Here is an 18,832-nt window from a genome sequence, read left to right on the forward strand (position 1 = left end):
CATAGTAAAAGAGAAAATTTTGAAAGCGGTCAGAGAACATATTACACATAGAAAAGAGTACATATTACACATAGTAAAAGAGAAAATTTTGAAAGCGGTCAGAGAACATATTACACATAGAAAAGAGTACATATTACACATAGTACATATTACACATAGTAAAAGAGAAAATTTTGAAAGCGGTCAGAGAACATATTACACATAGAAAAGAGTACATATTACACATAGTAAAAGAGAAAATTTTGAAAGTGGTCAGAGTACATATTACACATAGAAAAGAGTACATATTACACATAGTACATATTACACATAGAAGAGCAATGATATGAATTGTTGTCACCTTCCCATTTGGAACAGTGGGTCCCAGAGATAGTGAACTACTGCCTCAATTAAACACCTCAATTTAAAAATGAGCAAAAGACCTTAACAGGCACCTCACCAAAGAAGATCATACAGATGGCAAATAAGCATATGAAAAAATGCTCAACATCATATGTCATTTGTCGTTCAGTCACTAAGTCATGTCTGGCTGTGACCCCATGAACTGCAGCACACCAGGCTTTCCTGTCCTTCACTATCTCCCAGAGTTTGTTCAAACTCACGTCCATTGAGTCGGTGATGCCATCCAACCATCTCATCCTCTTTCACCCACTTCTTCTGCCTTCAATCTTTCCCAGCATCAGAGTCTTTTCCAATGAGTCAGCTCTTCACATCAGATGGCAAGAGTTTTGGAGCTTCAGCTTCAGCATAGTCCTTCCAGTGAATATTCAGGGTTGATTTCTTTTAAGATTGACTGGTATGATCTTGCTGTCCAAAGGACTCTCAAGAGTCTTCTCCAGTACCACAATTCAAAATCATCACTTGGCACTCAGCCTTTTTTTATAGTCCAACTCTCACATCCCTACAAGACTACTGGAAAAACCATAGCTTTGACTATATGGACCTTTGTCAGCTAAGTGATGTCTCTGCTTTTTAATATGCTATCTAGGTTTGACATAGCTTTTCTTCCAGAAGCAAGCATCTTTTAATTTCATGGCTGCAGTCATCATCCACAGTGATTTTGGAGCCCCCCAAAATAAAGTCTGCCACTGTTCCCATTTTTTTCCCATCTATTTGCCATGAAGTAATGGGACCAGATGCCATGATCTTAGTTTTTTGAATGTTGAGTTTTAAGCCAGCTTTTTCACTCTCCTCTTTCACCCTCATCAACAGTTCCTCTTTGCTTTCTGCCATTCGAGTGGTATCATCTGCATATCTGAGGTTGTTGATATTTCTCCTGGCAATCTTGATTCCAGCTTGTGATTCATCCAGCTCTGCATTTTGCATGATGTACTCTGCATGTAAGTTAAATAAGGAGGGTGACAATATAAAGCCTTGACATACTCCTTTCCCAGTTTGAACCAGTCCATTGTTCCATATCCAGTTCTAACTGTTGCTTCTTGACCTGCATACAGGTTTCTCAGAAGGCAGGTAAAGTGGTCTGATATTCCCATCTCTAGAATTTTCCACAGTTTGTTGTGATCCACACAATCAAAGGCTTTTGCATAGTCAATGAAGCAGAAGTAGGTGGAATTCTCTTCCACCTACTTCTGGAATTCTCTTCCTTTTTCTGTGATCTAACAGATGTTGGCAATTTGACCTCTGGTTCTTCTGCCTTTTCTAAATCCAGCTTGTACATCTAGAAGCTCTTGGTTCACATACTGTTGAAGCCAAGCTTGAAGAATTTTGAGTATTACCTTACAAGCATGTGAAATGAGCACAATTGTGTGGTAGTTTGAACATTCTTTGGCATTGCCCTTCTTTGGGATTGAAATGAAAACTGACCTTTTCCAGTCCTGTGGCCATTGTTGAGTTTTCCAAATTTACTGACATATTGAGTACAGCACTTTAACAGTATAATCTTTTAGGATTTGAAATAACTCAGCTGGAATTCCATCACCTCCACTAACTTTGTAGTAATGCTTTCAAAGGCTCACTTGACTTCACACTCTAGAGTGTCTGGCTCTAGGTGAGTGACCACACCATTGTGGTGTCTGGATCATTAAGACCTTTTTTGTATAGTCCTTTGTATTCTTGCCACCTCTTCTGAATCTCTTCTGTTTCTGTTAAGTACTTGCCATTTCTGTCCTTTATCATACTCATCTTTGCATGAAATTCCCCTGGTATCTCTGATTTTCTTGAAGAGATCTCTAGTTTTTCCCATTCTAGTGTTTTCTTCTATTTCTTTGCACTGTTCACTTAAGAAGGCTTTCCTCTGTCTCCTTGCTATTCTTTGGAACTCTGCATTCAGTTGGGTCTGTCTTTCCCTTTCTCCTTTGCCTTTTGCTTCTTTCCTCAGCTATTTGTAAGACCTTCTCAGGCAACCAGTTTGCCTTCTTGCATTTCTTTTTCTTTGGGATGATTTTGGTCACCGCCTCCTGTGCAATGTTACAAACCTCTGTCCATGGTTCTTCAGACACTGTCTATCAGATCTAATCCCTTGAATCTATTTGTCACTTCCACTGTATAATCATAAGGAATTTGATTTAGGTCATACCTGAATGGCCTAGTGTTTTTCCCTACTTTCTTCAATTTAAGTCTGAATTTTGGAATAAGGAGCTCATGATCTGAGCCACAGTCGGTTCCAAGTCTTGTTTTTGCTCACTGTGTTAGAGCATCTCCCCATATCCAAGGACAAAGAAGTCACAAGGAGATAGTAGGAGGGGCACAATCATGTTAAAATCATATGTCATTAGGGTATTGCACATTAAAGCAACAATAATCCCACTGTAGCCCTAAAAGAATGGCCAAAATCCAGAACACTGACAACACCAAATGCTGGCATGGATAATGGAGCAACAGGAACTGTCCTTCATTGCTGGGAATGTAAAGTGGTACAGACACTTCGGAAGACAGTTTGTCAGAAACGTTCTCCTATCCTGCAATCCAGCAATCATGCTCCTTTTTACCCAGATGGGTTGAAAAGTTATTAATAGGTCCACACAAAAGTTTCACACAAGTGTTTATAGCAGCTTTATTTATAATTGCCAAAAATTGGAAGTAGCCAAGATGCCTTCAGTAGGCAAATGGATAGGCTGTGGTATATACAGACAATGGAATAATACTCATTGCTAAAAAGAAATGAACTTTCAAGATCTAAAAAGACATGGAGGAATCTTAAATGCATATTACTAAGTGAAAGAAGCTAATGTGAAAAGCCTACATACTGTGTGATTCCAATTATGACATTCTAGAAAAGGCAAAACTTATGGAGACAGTAAAAGGATCAGTGGTTGACAGGGATTAAAAGAAAGGAGGGATGAATAGGCAGAACAAAGGATTTTTAAGGCAGAGAAACTATTCAGAATGATACCATAATGGTGAATACATGCCATTATACATTTCCCCAAAACCATGGATTGTACAACACGAAGAGTGAACCCTAATGTATACTATGGACTTTGCATGATAATGCTGCATCATTGTGGGTTCACTGATTACAAAAATGTACCACTGTGATGCTTGATAGTCTGGAGAGTCTGTGCTTCTGTGGGACAGGGTATATAGAAACACTGTGTACTTTGCATTCAATTTTACTGTGTACTTAAACTGCTTTATTCTTTTTCTTAATATATATATTTTATTGAAATATAGTTAATTTACATTGTTTTTCAGGTACACAGCAAGGTGATTTAGTTATACATACACACATACATTATTTTTGAAATTATTTTCCATCATGTGAAAAGTGAAAGTTAGTAACTTTGTGTCCAACTCTTTGTGACCCCATGGACTGTAACCCACCAGACTCCTCTGTCCATGGCAAGAGTATTAGAGTGGGTTGCCATTTCCTTCTCCAGGGGATCTTCCTGACCCAGGGATTGAACCTGGGTCTTCTGCATTCCAGGCAGATTCTTTACCATTTGAGCCACCAGGAACCATATTGACTATAGTTCCCTGTGCTATGCAGTAAACCTTTGTTGCGTGTTTCATATCTATTTTTTAAATAAAAATCTAGCATTCTATTCATGCTAAGTCAAACAAGTGTAATCAAATTGTCATAATTTTTTTAGTTAGGCAAAAATTCAAAGTTTTGTAAAATATATATATTTTATATATGTATACAAAATATATATATATATTTATATATGTATACAAAAGCTTTTATACTATACTTGATAAAGGCTTGAGAAAGAACATAAAAACAAAGTGATGGAGAAAATAAACTAAATGAAATGGGAGTACTGCATATGAAATAGAAAAAGTGAAACTAGATAAAAGTAAAAGATCATCATATAGTCCAGTTGTTTTTAAGCATGACTGCTCATTAGAAACATATCTGGAGCTCTAGAGAAAAAAAGCAATACCTGAGCATTTGTATTTTTCAAAAAATTTCAAGATAATTCTGATATGCATCTGGATGGCTTTTAAAAAGTGATTACAGGTTTTTCCATTAAATTGTAGTTTTGGTGATACAGAGTTCTATTTTTCTGTTGACCAATCATGATACAATGGTATTAAGTGAGTAATAGTTACATAATCACAATAGTAAAAGATATTTATCAGTTTTCACATCAATAGCCAGACAAAAAAAAAAAGATAATTACAATTGCATGCCATAATGGGAATATGATTAACTTAACTATATAAAGTAATTACATAGAATGTGAGGGGGTCAAGCCAAGGGATGTGGTAAGTGGAAGTGAGTACATGCACATGTTTTCATCCACCCACCCAGTCTATGTCTTTTGGTTGGTGCGTTTAATCCCTTTACATTTAAAGGTAATTATTGACATGTATGATCCTATTACCATTTTCTTAATTGTTTTGGGTTTATTTTCTGTAGGTCTTTTCCTTCTCTTGTGTTTCCTGCCTAGAGAAGTTCCTTTAGCATTTGTTTTCAAGCTGGTTTGGTGGTGCTGAATTATCTTTAACTTTCGCTTATCTGGAAGTCTTTTGATTTCTCCATCAAATCTGAAGCAGAGTCTTGCTGGGTAGAGTATTCTTGGTTGTAGGTTCTTCCCTTTCATCACTTTAAATATATTGTGCCATTCCCTTATGACTTGTAGAATTTCTATTGAGAAATCAGCTGATAGCTTGATGGGAGTTCCCTTCTATGTTATTTGTCATTTTTCCCTTATTGCTTTTAATATTTTATCTTTGTCTTTGATTTTTGTCAGTTTTATTACTACGTGTCTTGGTGTGTTCCTCCTTGGGTTTGTCCTGCCTGGGACACACTGCTTCCTGGACCTGGTTGACTATGCCCTTTCTCATGTTATGGAAGTTTTCAGCCATTATTTCTTCTCAGGTCCTTTCTCTCTCTCTTCTCTTTCTGGGACCCCTATAACGTGAATGTTGATGTGTTTAATGTCCCAGAGATCTGTTAGGCTGTCTTCATTTTTTTTCATTCTTTTTTCTATATTCTGTTCTACGGCAGTGATTTCCACCATTCTGTCCTCCAGGCCATTTATCCATTCTTCTGCCTTAGTTATTCTGCTATTGATTCCTTCTCGTGTATTATTCATCTCCATTTGTTTGTTCTTTAGTTCTTGTAGGTCTTTGGTAAACATTTCTTGCATCTTCATTGTTTTCCTGAGATCCTGGATCATCTTCACTATCGTTTTGAATTCTTTTTCTGCAAGGTTGCCTATTTTCACTTCATTTAGTTGTTTTTCTGGGGTTTTATCTTGTCCCTTCATCTGGGCCATAATTTTCTGCTCTTTCATCATGATTAACCTTCTGTAATATGGTCTTTGTTTTAGCTGCTGTGGTACTGCTTCTTCTGTCAGCTCTCTGGTGGATGAGGCTAAGAGGCTTATGTAAGCTTCCTGATGGGAAGGACTGGCAATGGGAAAAACTGGGTTTTGCTCTGGTGGGCAGGGCCTTGCTTAGTAAAGCTTTAATCCAATTACCTGCTGATGGGTGAGGTTGCACTCTCTCCCTGATAGTTGTTTGGCCTGAGGTGACCCAGCCCTGGGGTCTGTGGGCTCTATGGTAGGGTTAATGGTGACCTCCAAGAGGGTGTACACCAAGCAGGACTTTCCCAGCCTGCTGCTGCCATTGCCCTGTCCCTGTGGTGATCCCCTGCCGAACCATGCCTCCACAGGAGGCCCTTCAACACTAGCAGGTAGTTTTGGTTCAGTCTCTTATGGGGTCTGAAGGAGAAGGCAATGGCACCCCACTTCAGTACTCTTGCCTGGAGAATCCCATGGATGGAGGAGCCTGGTGGGCTGCAGTCCATGGGGTCGCTAAGAGTCGGACATGACTGAGCGACTTAACTTTCACTTTTCACTTTCATGCATTGGAGAAGGAAATGGCAACCCACTCCAGTGTTCTTGCCTGGAGAATCCCAGGGATGGGGGAGCCTGGTGGGCTGCCGTCTATGGGGTCGCGCAGAGTCCGACACAACTCAAGCGACTTAGCAGCAGTAGCAGCTTATGGGGTCACTGCTCCTTTCCTTAGATCTTGGAGCACACAAGATTTCGTTTGTACCCTCAAAGACTGGAGTCTCTGTTTCCCCAGTCCTGTGGAAGTCCTGTAATCAAATCCCACTGGTCTTCAAGGCCAGATTCCCTGGAGATTCCCAGTGCCTTTGTTGGATCCCCAGGCTGGGAAGCCTGACGTGGGGTTTAGAACCATCACAACAGTGGGAGAACTTTGGTATTATTCTTCTGCAGTTTGTGGGTCACCTACTCAGCAGGTATGGGATTTGATTTTATCATGATTGCGCCTCTCCTACTGTCTCACTCTGGCTTCTTCTTTGTCTTTGGATGTGGGGTATCTTGTTGTGGTGGATTCCAGTGTCTGCCTGTCAGTGGTTGTTCAGCAGGTAGTTGCAATTTCGGTGCTCTCACAGGAGATGAATGCATGTCCTTCTACTTGCCATCTTGAAACAGAAGCCCCTTAAACTGCTTTAAATTCCCTGGCAGTCCAGTAGTTAGGGCTCTGTGCTTCCACTGCAGGGGGCACAGTTTTGCTCCCTGGTTGGGAAACTAAGATCCCACAAGCTGCACAGCATGACCAAGAAAAAAAATAAAGTTGCTCTAAAAATAAGGTCTATTTAAAAGAAAATTAATGCAAAGAGACAAAGATATAAAGTCAATGGAGAAATTCAAAGGGAAGAAGGCAAGAAAGAATGAACAAAACAACAAAAAATATAGGAAATGAACAGAAAACCAATAGAATGGTAGATTCTAATCCAGCTGATCAGTAATTATATTAAATATCAATGGAATAAACCTTCAAATTAGAAATCAGATTATCAGACTCACCTGTATACTGTCTACAAGAGATACATTTTCTTTTTTTAATTGAAGTATAGGTGATATTATATTATTTTCAGGTGTACAGTATTCATTATTTTTGTAATTACAAGTTTTTACATGATAATGAATTTTGTTCCCTATGCTATATAGTGTATCCTTATTGGTTATTTATATTATACATAGTAGTTGGTATCTGTTAATCCCATAACCCTAATTTGTCCCTCCCCACTTCCCTCTGCCCCTGTCCCTCTGTTTTATATATCCATGAGTCTGTTTCTATTTTACATATCCATTCATTTGTATTACTGTTTAGATTCCACATATGAGCGATGCACATTGTTTGTCATTCTCTGTCTTACTTTACTAAGCATAATACCCCCTAGGTCCATCCATGTTGCTGCGAATTGCAGAATTTCATTCTTTTTTATGGCTGGGTTCATTGTGTATGTGTATATATATACCACATCTTTATCCATTCGTCTGTTGATGGGTACTTGAGTTGCTTCTATATAATTGGCTATTGAAAATTGTGCTGCTATGAACATTGGGTTGCATGTATCTTTTTGAATTAGTGTTTTCATTTTTTCTAGATATATACCTAGGAGTGGTATTGCTAGATCATATGGTAGTTCTATTTTTAGTTTTTTAGGAACCTCCATGCTGTTTTACACAGTGGCTGTATCATTTACATGCCTGTCAGCAGTATATGAGGGTTCCTTTTTCTCAACATTGTCTCCAACATTTGTTATTTGTAGACATTTTTATGATAGCCATTCTGACTGGTGGGAGATGATATCTCATTGTGGTTTTTATTTGCATTTTTCTAATAATTAGTGATGTTGAGCATCTTCTTATGTGCCTGTTAGCTGTCTGTATGTCTTCTTTGGAAAATTCAGGCCTCTGCCCATTTTTCCATTGGGTTGTTTATTTTTGATGAAGAATTATATGAGCTTTTTATATATTTTGGATAATAACACCTTATAGGTCACCTCATTTATAAATATTTTCTCCCATTCTGTAGGTTGTTTTGTCAATATTTTCCTTTGCCTTGCAAAAGCTTTTAAGTTTAATTACATTCCATTTGTTTAGTTTTGCTTTTATTTCTTTTTACTTAGGAGACAGATCAAAAAAAATATTGCCATGATTTTTATGCCAGAGTGTTCTGCCTATATTCTCTTCTAGGAGGTTTATGGTTTCAGGTCTTAAATTTACATCTCTAATCTATTTTGAGTTCATTTTTGTATATGGTGTGAGGGAATGTTCTAATCTCGTTGTTTTACATGTAGCTGTCCAATTTTCCAAGCACCACTTATTGAAGAGACTGTCTTTTCTTCATTGTGCGTTCTTGCCTTTTTTGTCATAGATTATTTGAACACAGGTGAATGGGTCTATTTCTCTGCTCTCTATTCTGTTTCATCAGTCTATTTGTCAGTTTTTGTGTCAGTACCACCCTGTTTTGATTACTGTAGCTTTGTAGTGTAGACTGAAGTCTGGGAGGGTTATACTTCTGGCTTTGTTCTTCATTCTCAAGATTTCTTTGGCAATTCAGGGTCTTTTGTGGTTCCATATGAATTTAAGGGTTGTTTATTCTAATCCTGTGAAAAATATCATGGGTATTTTGATGTGTGTGCTCACTCAGGCAGTTGTGTCGGACACTTTATGACCCTGTGGACTTTAGCCTGCCAGGCTCCTCTGTTCATGGGATTTTCCCGGCAAGAATACTGGTGTGGGTTGCCATTTGCTCCTCCAGAGGATCTTCCTGGAGCAGGGGTCGAACCCACATCTCCTGCATTGCAGACAGATTCTTTACCACTGAGCCATTCTGGGGAAGCCCTGGGTACTTTGATAGGGATTTCATTAAACCTGTAGATTGTTTTGAATAGTATGGCCATTTTGACAATATTAATTCATCCAATCCACAAGCATAGGATATCTTTCCATTTCTTTGTATCATCTTTAGTTTCCCTCATAAATGTTTTGTGGTTTCCAGAGTATAGGATGTTTCCCTCTTCTTGGTTAAGTTTGTGTGCTGTGCTTAGTCACTCAGTCATATCCGACTCTTTGCAACCCATGGACTGTAGCCCGCCAGGCTTCTGTATCCATGGGATTCTCCAGGCAAGAATACTGAAGTGGGTTGCCATGCCCTCCTCTGGGGGACCTTCCCAACCCCAGGGATCGAACCCAGGTCTCCTGCTTTGCAGGCAGACTCTTTACCATCTGAGCCACCAGGGAAGCCCAAGAATACTGGAGTGGGTAGCTTATCCCTTTTAAGTTAAGTTTACTCCTTGGTATTTTATTCATTTTGATGCAGTTTTAAACAGGATTTTTTTTTTTTGCTTTTGCTTTATGATATTTTATTATTAGTGTATAGAAACAAAAGATTTCTGTGTATTGATCTTGTATCTGACAACCTTGCTGAATTCCTTTATTAGTTCTGATAGTTGTATTAGTTCTAATGGGTGAAGACTTTAGGGTTTTCTAGATATGACATGTCATCTGCAAATAGTGACAATTTTACCTCTTCCCTTCCAACTTGGATACTTTTTAAAAAATTTTTCTTGTCTGATTGCTGTGACTAGGACTTCCAATACTATGTTGAACAGAAGTGGCAAGAATGGGCATACTTGTCCTAATCCAGAATTCAGTGGGAAGGCTTCCACCTTTTCACCACTGAGTATGACATTGGTTGTGAGTTTGTCTTAAATGGCCTTTATTATGTTGAGATATGTTTCCTTGATACCCACTTTCAGGGTTTTTATTATTATTGTTGAATTTTGTCAAATGGCTTTTCTGCACCTATTGAGATGATCATGTGATTTTTAGCCTTTTGTTAATGTGGTATATCATATTAATTTGCATATACTGAAGTATCCTTGTGACCGTGGGATAAATTCAACTTGACCATGGTGTATGATCCTTTTTATATATATTTTAGATTTGATTTGGTAATATTTTGTTGAGGATTTTTGCATCTATATTCATCAAAGATACTGGCCTGTGGCCTTTTTCTGTAGTGTCTTTGGTTTTGGTATCAGGGTATTGGTAGAATGAATATTGGTAGAGTAGAATCGTAGAATGAATTTGAGAGTGTTCCTTCCTCTTCAGTTTTTTGAAAAGTTTGAGGACAGGTATTAGTTCTACCTTATGTTCAGTAGAATTCCCCTATGAAGTCATCTGGTCCTGAACTTTTGCTTGCTGGGAGTTTTTAAATTACAGATTCAACTTCACGTCTCATGATTGGTCTGTTCAGATTGCCTGTTTCTTCTTGTTTCAGTTTTGGCAGGAGTAGAGTTTCTAGAAATTTGTTCATTTCTTGTCAGTTGTCCAGTTTGTTGGCATTTAACTGTTCACAGTATCCTCTTAAGACGTTTGGTATATATGTGGTTTTGGTTTTCATTTCTCCTCTTTTCTTATTTTGTTTATTTGGGTCCTTTCTCTTTTCTTCTTAATGAGCCTGGCTAAAGTTTTATCAATTTTGTCTTTTTAGAAAACTAGCTCTTGGTTTCTTTGATCTTTTCTGCTCTTTTGGTCTCTGTTTTATATATTTTCTTTCTGATCTTTATCATTCCCTTTCTTCTGCTGACTTTGGGCTTTGTTCTTCTTTTTCTAGTTCTTTCAGGTCATAGGTTAGGTTGTTTGAGATCTTTCTTATTCTTGAGGAAGACCTGTATAGCTTTAAACATCCCTCTTGGAACTGCTTTTGCTATATCCCATAGATTTTGAAAAGTTGTGTTTCCATTTTCATTTGCCTCAAGGTATTTTATGATTTCCACTTTGATTTCATTGTTGACCCATTTGTTTTTTTAGTAGTATGTTGTTTAGTCTCCACGTATTTGTTCTCTTCCCATTTTTCTTTCTGTGATTGATTCTAGTTTCATACTGTAAAGAAATGGTTGATTTAATTTCTGTCCTCTTAAATTAAAAAAAATATTTATTTATTTGGCTGCGTAGGATCTTAGTTGCCACATGTGGGATCTTTCGTTGCAGCACGCAGGATCTTTCATTGTGGCACGAAGTCTCTTCTTTGTGGCTCATGGACCCTTGGCTGTGGTGCATGGACTTCTCTCTAGTTGTGGCACACAGGCCCCGTAGTGTGTGGGCTCAGTAGTTGTGGCATGTAGCAGGCTCAGGAATTGCAGTGTGTAGGCTTAGTTGTTCTGCAGCATGTGGGATCTTAGTTCCCTGACCAGGAGTCAAACCTGCACCCCCTGCATTGGAAGGTGGATTCTTAACTGCTGGACCACCAGGGAAGTCCCCTGTCCTCTTAAATTTGTTGAAGCTTGTTTTGTGACCTCTCCTTGTATGTGATTTCTCCTGGAGGACATTCCACGTGTACTTGAATGTGTATTCTACTGATTTGGATATAATGTCCTATAGATATCTATTAAGTTTAACTGGTATATTGTGTCATTTAAAACTACCATTTCCCTATTGATTTTCTGTCTGGATGCTCTGTCCATTTGATGTGAGTGGGTTGTGAAAGTCTCTTACTATTACTGCATTATTGTTATTTTCTTCCTTTATGTCTGTTAGTATTTGCTTCATTTATATAGGTGCTCCTGTATTGGGTGTATATATGTTAATGAGTGTAATAGCCTCTTTTATTAATCCCTTTAGCATTTTATAATGCTGCTCTTTCTCTTTTGGTATAGCTTTATTTTAAAGTCTATTTTGTCTGAAATGAGTCTTGCTTCCCTCTCTTATCATTTCCATTCACATGAAGTATCTATTTCCATCCCCTCACTTTCTGTCTGTGTACTCACTAGCCCTGAAGTGAGTCTCTCACATGGAGCATATTGGAATGTCTTGTTTTTTTATCCAGTCAGCCTATGTCTTTTGGTAGGAGCATTTAGTCCTATGATTATGGTATGTACTTCATTGCCATTTTATTACTTATTTTCCAGGTTTTTTTTTTTTTTTTTGGTAGTTATTCTGTACTCATTTCTTCTTTTTGTTTCTACTGTTGTGGTTTGAATTTCTTTTGTACTATGCTTGGGTTCCTTCTTTTTGGTTTTTGTGTTATCTGTTGTAGTTTTTTATTTGTGATTACCATATATGTTAGTTAACATGTAATTATATCTACATGTTTTAAACTGGTAGTCATTTAAGTTTAAATGCATTCTTAAAGATCTACATTTCTACTCTCCTCCCTCACCTTTTGTGTTTTTGATGTCATATTTTTCATCTTCATACTTATCTGTTTATTGTAGTTACAGTTGCTTTTACAATTTTTTTGTTTTTTAATCTACACACTGGCTCATTTAACTAATCTTTGATTGTTACTATATATTGTCTTTCCTAGTGGGGTTTTCTCTTTCCTATAGATTCTTCTTTTCCATTTAGAGAGACCTTTCACTGTTTCTTTTAGGGTAGGTTTAATATTGATGAATTCTTTAAGTTTTTACTTGTCTAAGAAGTTCTTTCTCCTTCTAAATGGAATAATTATAAGTGGAATAATCTTGCTGTGTAGGGTGTCCTAGGTTGCAGTTTTTCCCTTTCAAGGCTTTGAATATATAATGCCATTCCCTTCTGGTTTGCAAAGTTTCTGTGGAGAAATCAGTTGATAGCCTTTTGGGGATTCCCTTGTATGTGACTCTGTTATTCTCTTGCTGCTGCCTTTAAAATTCTTGCTTTATCTTTAACTTTTGCTATTTTAATTGTGATATGTCTTGGTGTGGGTCTGTACGGTTTCATTTCGGTGAGGGGACCTTCTCTGCTTCCTATACCTGAATATGTTTCCTTTTTCAGGTTGGGGACATTTTCAGCCATACTTTTCTTCAAGTACATTTTTGATCCCCTTCTCTCTCCTTTCTTGAATTCCTATAATGTGAATATTGGTGAGATTAGTGTTATCCCAAAGATCTTGTAGATTCTTTACGTTTCTTTTTTTTCATTTGTGTTTCTGCTCTTCTGATTGGGTGATTTCCATTATTCTGTCTTCCAGATCATTTGTGCTTTTTTGTGTTATCACTTAGTCTGATATTCATTCCTTGTAGTGTTTTTATTTCAGATATGAAATTATCTGTTTTTGATTGAATCTTTTAAATATAATCTGTGATCATTAATATAGGATCATTCCTTGTTAAAATGATCAGTGTTTAGATCAGTTATTTTCCCTATTTCAGTTAATATTTTTTATTGCCAATGTTTCAAATTCTTTTTCTGGTAAATTGTTTCTGTTTCATTATTTATTTGGGGATTTACTCTTCCTCTTTCAATTGAGAGCAAGTACTCTGCCTTTTCATTTTACCTAACTTTCTATGCCTCTGAATTTAGGTGAAACAGGTACTTCTTGAAGGGGTGTTCCTATGTGGGAGCATCCCTTTGCAGACTGTGTATGCCCTTTGCCTTTCATGGGAGAGATGGATTTGATGTGGACACCAGTCATGTCTTTCCTCAGGGTGTGCTCACAGCTATCACCTTGATAGAGGGTATGGCTGGAGATGGAGGTGCTAGCACAGGGTGGGAAGTGGGACTTCCTCTCTGCTCAGTGTCTGTCACCACCCTGTCAGGACTGAGTCTGATCCCAAGTTGCGGGAGTGGAAGTCCTGAGGGATGAGCTTGAGCTGGCTCCATTCCCATTAAGTATGTGTTTTCCCTGCTCCCCATACTTGGGACCATTGCCATAAAGGATGAGAATGCCAAGCCAAGTAGGGCTTGTGTGCCTACAGAGATCCAATGCTCTGCCTTTGTAGAGGTCTGCAGCTTTCCTAAGATGCAGCCAATGGTTGTGTCTTTTCCCCAATTGTGGCTACCCTAGGGCTAGTGCCACACTGTGACATGGAGTGGGCATGGCCAGAGCATTCTCTTAGCTTGGAGTGGGGCACCCATGTGGCAAAGTGGTTGTCAGCAACCCAGCAGCTGTGTTGCCATCATAAGTCTAGGCTGCTTCTGAGATGCCTCTTGAGTAAATTCTGCCACTGCTGCCCAGCCTGGGGCTCTGCCCCAGGACCAGATCACCTCTCCCTCTCAAGTCAAGTCTTTTCCCAGATCCTGGCCACCCTAGTTCCAGTACCACACTTGTGGCATGAAGTGAACAGGGCTGGAGCATTCTTTCAGCTCTGGCTGGAGAACATAGCATGGCTGTGCACAGCATGTTGCAGAAAAGCAGTAGCCTAAGCCAAACTTTTCTCTGTCCTGCCTGGGGGAAGTCCACCTGTGCTCTACTCATGAGTGGAGTCCAGGCTTCTTTATGGACTTCCGTGTATCTTTACTTACAACCTTGATTGTACAGGAGTCTTTCTGCCAATTTCCAGTTTTTAGTGAGAATTGTTCCACGTGTAGATTTATTTTTGATGTGTTCATGGGGAAAGGTGAGCTCCACATCTTTCTCCGCCCTCTTGATCTCCTATCAAGAGATACATTTTAAATATAAAGGTACAGTTTGGTCAAACATAAAACGATTAAAAAAATAATACCATGCAAACAACAGACATAAGAAAGTTGCAATAGCTATAGTAATGTCAGATAAAGTAGACTTCAAGACAAAATGTGTTACTGGACTCTCAAAAGCACATTTAGTGCTAATTAAAGGGTCAATTTATCTGGAAGACATAGGAATCATAAATGTGTTTGTGTCTAATAACAACCTTCAAATTACACGAAGGAAAAATTGACAGAATTAAATGGAGAAATAGACAAATCTACAACCATAGTTGGAGATTTTCATGCTTTTCTTTCAGTAACTGAAAAAGTTTCTGGACAGAAAATCGGTAAGGACATAGAAGATCTGGACAGCACTGGCAGCCACCTTAGCCTCTTTGACATTTACAGAAAAATATATCCAATAACTGCAAGATAACACTTTTTTTCAAGTGCACATGGTATGTTCACCAACTTAGATCATGTTCTAGGCCACCAAATAAGTGTCCATAAATTTCAAAGATAGAAATCACACTGTGTTCTCTGACTACAATCTAATTTAATTAGCAGTCAATAACAGCATACCTGGGGCTTCCCTGGAGTGGTAAAGAATCTACCTGCCAATGCAAGAGATGCAGGTTCAATCCCTGAGTTGGGAAGATCCCCTGGAGGAAAAAAATGGCAACCCACTCCAGTATTCTTGCCTGGGAAATCCCATGGACAGAGGAGCCTGGCGGGCTATGGTCTGTGGTGTCGCAGGAGTCAGACACAACTTAGCGACTAAACCAGGCTTCCCAGGTAGCTAGCTCAGTGATAAAGAATTCACCTGCCAAGCAGGAGGCATGGGTTCAATCCAAGGGTCAGAAAGATCCCCTGGAGAAGGAACTGGCAACCCACCCCAGTATTCTTGCCTGGGAAATCCCATGGGCAGAGGAGCCTGGTGGGCTACAGTCCATGGGGTCACAAGAGTCGGACACAACTTAGTGACTAAATAACAACAACATACCTAGGAAGTCCCTAAATTTTGTAAAGTTAAACAACATACTTCTAAATAACCCATCAAAGAAGAAATCACAAAGAAAATTAGGAAGTATTTTTAACTGAATAATAGTGAAATACATCAAAACTTGTGAGATACAACTGAAGCAGTGCTGAGAGGGAAGTGTATAACTTTCAGTAGTTATATTAGAAAAAAGAAAGGTAAAATCAGTCTCTAAGATACTCCCTTAAGAAGTTGGAGAAAACAAGAACAAAATAAGCCTAAAGTATATAAAAGAAAGGAAACAATAAAGACAGCCTGGGGGGCAGGGTTGGCGGTAGTAGTGTTGCACAAAAGTTGAGCATATATATACTCCCAAGACAGTTTCACTCCCAAATATATACCTGAGAGGGATGAGAGCCTTCTATCTTCAAAAGGTTTGTACAAGAATGCTCATACCAGCATTATTTGCAATACCCCAGAGTGAACACTACTCTAAATGCCCATACATAATAGAATGGATAAATAAATTTTGGTGTATCCGCACAGTGAAATACTGTTAGCAATAAGGTTAAACAGACTATAGTTCTTCAGTTATAAGTAATAGCAAATATTAATTTGTTAAATTTTACAAATATAATTTGAGGGGAAAAAAACACAGAAGAGCATAGAGTTCAGACACAGGTGAAACTTGTGTATGCTGGTTAAAAGCCAGTATGATGTTCACCCTTAGTCTGAGATTATGAGTGAAATTGGACCTGAGGGCGACTTCTGAGGAGTTAGTAATGTTTTGTTTCTTAATTTGGGCACTGATGATATGGATATATGTTCAGATGTGAAAACTGATTTAGCTATCCTGTGTTAGTATATTTTTCTGCATGTATGTTGTTATACTTCAATAAAAACACAAAAGAAAAAATTCATAGACAATATTTGTAACAAAACTAAGTGATAGTGTATCCCCATGAAATTCAAAAACAGGTAAGGGAAGATCATCATAACCACAAGATCAACTAGTAATGGGCATCTGTGTAAGCAGAAAGAGTTTGACCATCTGAAAGAGCTGAAAACGGGAGAATTCCAAAACAGCAAACAGTATTCACTAAAAAAGTGTAGCATTCTGACAGGTGCTGTTTCATTGCATTTGAGGTGGTTTTGATTCGCATTTCCCTCATGATTAGTGATGTTGAGCATCTTTTCATGTGCCTGTTGGTCATCTGTATGTCTTCTTTGGAAAATGTCTGTTTAGATCTTCTGCCCATTTTGTAATCAAATTGTATTGAGTTGTCTGAGTTCTTGATATATTTTGGATATTAACCCCTTATCAGACATATCATTTGCCAATATCTTCTCCCATTCAGTAGTTTTTTGTTTTGCTGATGGTTCCCTTTGCTGTGCAAAAGCTTTTTAGTTCCATATGGTCCCATTTGTTTACTTTTGCTTTTGTTGTCCTTGCCTGAGGAGACTGATCAAAAAAGAAAATATTGCTAAGACTGACTTCAAAGAACATACTGCCTATGTTTTCTTCTAGATGTTTTATGGTTTCAGGTCTTATATTTAAGTCTTTAATTCATTTTGACTTTATTTTTGTAAATGATGTGAAAAAATGGTCTAGTTTTATTTTACATATAGCTATCTTGTTTTCCCAACACCACTTAGCCATAAAAAAGAATGAAATCTTGGAATTTGTGACAGTATGGATGGATCTGGAGGGTATTATGCTAAGTGAAATAAGTCAGAGAAAGATGAATACTGTATGTTTTCACTTATATGTGGAATCTAAAATATAAAAAAAAATGAGCCCCCCAAAACCCAGAAACAGACTCATAGATACAGAGAACAAACTAGTGGTTGCCAGAAGGGAGAAGAATGGGAGGAAGGGTGCAATAGGTGAAGGGGATTAAAAGATACAATTTACCAGTTATAAAATAAGTAAGTCACAAGGATGTAACTTATGGTACAAAGAATACAGTCAATAATATTATAATACCTTTGTATGATGCATAACCTGTACAAATATAGAGTCACTGTGTTGTACATCTGAAACAAGTATTGTAAGTCACCTATACTTGAATTAAAAAATTTTAATGAAAAAAAAAATAAGTGTGGCAGTTCATTTTAAGAACAGTAGTTGAAATGGGAGGGGTTTTACCTTCCAATAAAAACTGAATGAATACAAGGAATCTCTTGTCAGAAGGTCTGAAAGGGATGGAGCTGTCTAACCCTTAATGAACTCTTGAAAATGAGGCACTAGATCTCCCTACTCACACAGTCCCACACTGAGGAGAAATTGTTGAGAATAGAATTCAAATGAGCAGAACAGGGACAGTAAAGGAAGAGGAAAGAGAAGGTCCGAGAATGGGAGAGAGGACCACAACCAAGACTGTAATCATGTAAGTCATTATATTCCTTTAACATACATTAAAAACAGAAAGGGTGCCTCTGTGAAGTTAGAAAAGCCATCCTGAACCATACTTCTTTCTGAAAGTTCAGGAAAGCTTAGTACACCTAAGAATGAGCAACAAATTGTGATGATGGTTGCGCAGCTCTGAATATACTAAAAACCACTAAATTGTATACTTTAAATGGGTGAATTTTATGGTATGTGAATAATATCTCAATAAAGCTGTAAGAAAAATGAATGGAAAATTACCAAGATCAAATGCCACACAAAATTATTATAAGGAGAAAAAAGAATTAAAAGCATTCCATGTTGCTTATCTGTTTTATGTAAGTAGTATGTATGTTAATCCCATACTCTTAATTTGTCCCTCCCTCTCCCCTTTGGTAACCATAAGTTTGTTTTCTATGTCTGTAAGTCAGTTTCTGTTCTGTATATAGATTCATTTGTATTATTTTTTAGATTCCACATGTAAGTTAGATAAAAGAATATAATCTGAAAAATATATAGATATATGTAAGTGAATCTCTTTGCTGTACACCTGAACCTAACAATTTTGTAAATCAACTATATTTCAATTTTTTAAAAAGGGAAAAAAAGCATTCCAGAAAGACACACTCAAAGAACAACAAATCTAAAATATACTGTTTAAAAATTAGTTAGAAGACATTAATAAAATTAAAGAAGACACAGAAGAACCATACATAGCAGGATTAGAAAAATTCAGAAATGTACTGACAACTTGGGGCAATAAGAGGAAAGAATCATTTCAGAAATGAAGGCTAAGGCAGCATACTCTCTGACATAAATCATAGCAATATTTTAAAAGCTCTGTCTCCTCAGGCA

The 18,832-nt window shown here is 37.7% G+C and overlaps 1 protein-coding gene across 4 annotated transcripts in view; it reads left to right on the top strand.

Moving 5' to 3' along the window:
- IGBP1 (immunoglobulin binding protein 1) overlaps positions 1-18,832 on the top strand; it is a 48,054-nt gene that overhangs the window by 16,756 nt on the left and 12,466 nt on the right. The window contains exon 6 of one of the 4 annotated variants that reach the window (XM_044937456.2): positions 14,927-15,231. The exons of 2 other annotated variants lie outside the window; for them this stretch is intronic. In XM_044937456.2, coding sequence (XP_044793391.1) covers positions 14,927-15,045 — 119 coding nt within the window. In that variant the 3' untranslated portion in view covers positions 15,046-15,231. Of the gene's footprint in view, positions 1-14,926; positions 15,232-16,566; positions 16,996-18,832 lie in introns of those variants that run through there. One more of the 4 variants, XM_044937459.2, reaches the window with a different exon arrangement.

Source organism: Bubalus bubalis, chromosome X (assembly GCF_019923935.1).
Source record: "Bubalus bubalis isolate 160015118507 breed Murrah chromosome X, NDDB_SH_1, whole genome shotgun sequence".
In the NCBI taxonomy this organism is placed as follows: domain Eukaryota; kingdom Metazoa; phylum Chordata; class Mammalia; order Artiodactyla; family Bovidae; genus Bubalus; species Bubalus bubalis.